At 34.4% G+C, this 4249-nt stretch overlaps 1 protein-coding gene across 1 annotated transcript; it reads right to left on the bottom strand.

Moving 5' to 3' along the window:
* Positions 1-287: 287 nt before the first annotated feature.
* LOC108337642 (gibberellin 20 oxidase 3) lies at positions 288-3631 on the bottom strand. The gene is made up of 3 exons (XM_017574210.2): positions 2973-3631; positions 1778-2099; positions 288-783 (listed from the first exon to the last, which is right to left on the bottom strand). Exons 1-3 carry the CDS (start codon positions 3626-3628, stop codon positions 511-513), a joined length of 1251 nt encoding a protein of 416 aa, XP_017429699.1. The 5' UTR covers positions 3629-3631; the 3' UTR covers positions 288-510.
* Positions 3632-4249: the final 618 nt, after the last annotated feature.

A 4249-nucleotide genomic window follows, 5' to 3' on the forward strand; every position in this document is an offset into this window, starting at 1 on the left:
AATATTTTTCTAAACTTAAATTTTAGAATTTTTATAATTTCTCTATCCAAACAACTCATTTTGTTCTAAGAAATTTTAAATTTACCAAATAAATAAATTATTCTCTTATCTCATCTAAATACACTATTAAAGTTTTACATGGAAAATAATGATATGTTAATATTTTATGAGTTTGTTTACTACGATTAATATTGAATCTCTAGGATGTCCAGTGTACAAAATGTTCTGACACTATAATGCATGCATTTAACCATTTTGTAGAGTATCCTTCCATCTGATTATTGGATGCAAGTAATTAGGGTAAAGATGAGTAGTGAGTGAAGGATTACAATTGCATAGATAGATGAGCAATAAATTGAAAGACGCTGTACGCAGTGGAAATAAATTACATAAAAAAAATATGAAGAGGTTTTGGAGTGTAGGAAAAGTAGAGGAGGAATTTAATGCAGCAGTGAGTGTGAGGCTCTAGTAAAAGCAAAGTTGCAGAACAGAATCTATTTGTAGGTTAACTTAAAGAGTTTGTTGTTTGGAAGATAGCAACCACTTGGTGAAGTTGTGCAGTGTAGCTTCGTCGGCTCTGTAGTAGTTTTGTGTGAATTCAAGCAAATTCGACCATGTGAAATCTGGATACTGTTTTGTCCCATCCCTACGCACAATATCCTCTGGGGCTCTCACCACTTTGTCTTCTTTCGGGCACAGAAAGAATGCCAATGACCTCCTCTCTTTGTACTTGTTAACCACTGCCCTATGCAGGCAACTCTTGTATCTCCCATTTGATAATGCCTGAACAACCAACAAATCAGTTCAAACATATCCATGCACATCATGATTCTTTCTCTAACCACACCTAAAACTCACATATATGGAATACAACTATGTCTTGTATATACTTCTTCCCTTTCCCTTCCTTACATGCAAAAACAAATTACTCTTTAGGGGCAAACTGCATCATTTCTATCACTCACAGCATGTGCAAGTTTGCTTTGTCATAATAAAGAAACAAAAATCTTCAGCACAAAAATACAAAAGAATTACTCCAAAATATAAACAAATATGAGGTTAGTATATGTATATCCTAGAGTGAGGTTTAACTCTCTTGGCATATGAAACAATTTTATTAATCACTACAACATATTTTTTACTTTTTTTTTAAAAAACACTAAACTTATCAAGAGACATAAATGTTGATAATTAATTGTTTGTTCAGAAAAATACATATTTAAATACTTGAATTAGATGATATTTGTATTAAGATAAACTTGTCTTATTTAATCTATGGATGGAGGATCTCCAACAACAGTATTACCTATTAATTCTACTACTACCGAAGAGATATTTCTGTGTCAAGTGGGCCTGAGATTTGTTCCTTAAGTAGTAACTACAAAACTAAAAAGAAACATTTAATATGAAGAAAAAAAAGATAATTCCTTCTTGAAATAACTTTAAACAATACACTGATAAACTTGCAAAGGACAAAAAGTGTGGAGGTGCATCAAACACCATCTTTTATGTGATGCAAACTTAAGTCAGTTAACTTTTCCTACACAGACGATGCATTCATGCAAGTTCAGTATAGAGAGAGTCATCATGTCAGACATGGTGCAGAGAGAACCAATGGTGATACACCAAAGTATGTCTGCCCTTTTATTTACGGATTTGTCATGTTGCAGCAGATAATAAGGCCATGGTGGATAGTAATTGACAGCCACAAAGTCATAAAGTAAGATATATATGCAAACAGAAGAAGATTTGTAACTATTATGCTTATGTAACGCACCGTGAAAGTATCACCAATGTTAACTACAAGAGCACGGGCACGAGGCGGAACCGTCTGCCACGTGTTGTCTGCAAACACATCGAGCCCTCCAACTTGGTCTTGGTGAAGAATGGTGAGAGATGTTGGATCACAGTGTGGTCCTGTTCCAAGTGCTAGACTTGGCTCTTGGCATGATGGGTAGAAGTTGCATCTCATTACAGAACATCCATCTTCAAACAACTCCTTATAATGCAACCTATCCACTCCCAGACTAATTGCCAAAAGCTCCAACAGCTTCATTCCCAACTCCTTCATGGATTCGCAGTATTTCTGGAATACCACTCTACCCAATGCACCACAAATTAGTTACTTCAAATCTTATTCAAAAGGGTAGTACTATATGTATGAAATTTTACAACTTTTTACAGAGTATGAAAAAACAAGAAGCCAAAATTCACATGACACATGATGTTAATTAACTCTGTGACTTCGTATTTCGGATATGCTGTTTCTAGGCAAAAAATTACATTTTTGGAAACTTTTGTATTTTGAATACAGCACTTCTATTATTCAGCATGAATATATCACCTACGTGGATCAATACCCTTTTAAAAAGTATGTAAAACATGCTTTGACCAAAAGAAAACACTTACTGGAGATTTAAATCATTCAAGAACATCATGTGCCAATTTTATGCCCAAAAAGAGAGAAGAGTGGATCAGAGACGTAAAATTCAGAAGCTATACAAATCAGCCAGCTTCTAAGCAGATTTGAGAATGAAACGTGAATCTTCTCTGAAATGACGCACAACCAAGCTAGCTATAAATGTAATATGTTAACAAAACGTAAAGAAAAAACTTAATATATGTAGTGCTAATTGGGTGTATGCACCATTCTGGCAATGAAAACTACTCAATAGTAACTAACGTTTTTCTTATATATATATATATATATATATATATATATATATATATATATATATATATATATATATATATATATATATATATATATATATATATATATACACACATACAAATAATAGTTGATTAAAAGATAGCAAACTAAGATTATAATAATTTGATAACATGTAGGTGCATTTAAAGAGAATCCATTGTTGTAATTGTTCTGAACTTTAGGATTCAAATAATGGGTTGAGTTAAGAAAATGGGATGGATGAAAAATGAAGAGATATATTGAAGCAAAAGTGTGTTACCCTGCTTGTTGGAAGTCTTGTCCTAAGGTGGAGTTAAAGAAGGTAGAGACAACGGGGTCTAAGGTGTTGTTATCATCATGGAAGGGGAAAGAGAGGGTTTCTTTCCAAGGCAATTTGGAGGAGAATCGGTCAGCATGTGCACCAGAATAGCCCCAGACAGAACCTGGAGTCTTACGAATACTAACTTTTCTGTCAATTGGGAGCTTAAAAAAAGCATCCATTTGTTGATAGGCTTGAGCAATGAGGAGAGGATCAACCCCGTGGTTGAATACTTGGAAGAAGCCGTGGGTGGAGCATGCCTTGCGTATGAGCTTAACAGCAACGTGTGTGGCATCTTCATCACCTCTGAGGAACCCTCCAAGGTCCACCATTGGGGCCTGAAACTCCTCGTTCGCGTCCACCACACACTCCTTAGGCCAAACGAAGCTCATGGGAACGTGTGGCTGCATTTGTAGCCAAGAGGGGTCGAAGAAACGGCTTTGCACTTCTTGGTGCTTCAGGGATGACACCATACAGAAACCGGAATTCATACTCAGATCTTGTAGGTTTCGGTGACTGAGGAAAGATGCTACACCAGAAAATAATAAGAGAGGGACTTGGTGTGGAGTTAGAACACAAAGGCCAAGGACTGGCATGTATTTGTAGAGTTGAGACATGGAATTTTGCGACCGTAAATCGCAGCTGCATATACAGACAAACGAAAAAACATTTGGAGTAGAATCCGTTTTCTCTTTCCATCAAGATAGATCCTATATTTCACTTCTACATGATGTTTGAGTAAATTCTAGTAAAAGACTGTTTTTATCAACCACCATGATATTTTAACGATTTTTTTAAACAATATTTTACACTAGATTATGAATCACTATTTTAATAGTTTGTATATTTAAAATTCACTAATCACATGCACAAGTTGTTGTAAAATAGTTGTAAAAAAAGTTGTTAAAAAAACATTTTCATTTTATCAAACATCTAATAATATATTCACTAAGAGTTGAGATCTTTATTGGGATTAAAGTTTCGTATTAGATAAAAATAAAAAAGTATAACACTGTATAAAGATAAAAGACTCGTTAACCTATAACTTCAAGTTTTTGGATAGAGAATAATATATTTTTTTATACAATTGAATTCAAATTGTGGTAATTCTCAACTCGAAACTGTGTTTAAAGAAAATGAAAATAAAAGACAAATTGTAAGTGCGTACAAATTGTACGATGTTGGGGGCATGCAAGGGTTCACGCGCCTTTATTTTGTCCAGAGTTTGTTGGTTCATT

The sequence above is a fragment of the Vigna angularis genome, chromosome 7 (assembly GCF_016808095.1).
Source record: "Vigna angularis cultivar LongXiaoDou No.4 chromosome 7, ASM1680809v1, whole genome shotgun sequence".
NCBI lineage: Eukaryota > Viridiplantae > Streptophyta > Magnoliopsida > Fabales > Fabaceae > Vigna > Vigna angularis.

What these genes read in the sequence shown, in the direction of transcription:
- LOC108337642 (XM_017574210.2), bottom strand. Translation starts at nt 3,628, where the DNA reads ATGTCTCAACTCTACAAATACATGCCAGTCCTTGGCCTTTGTGTTCTA. An exon ending in CAAGACTTCCAACAAGCAGG is followed by an intron (nt 2,100 to 2,972) that starts GTAACACACTTT and finishes TGCATTGGGTAG; the next exon opens with AGTGGTATTCCAGAAATACT. An exon ending in ACATTGGTGATACTTTCACG is followed by an intron (nt 784 to 1,777) that starts GTGCGTTACATA and finishes TTGGTTGTTCAG; the next exon opens with GCATTATCAAATGGGAGATA.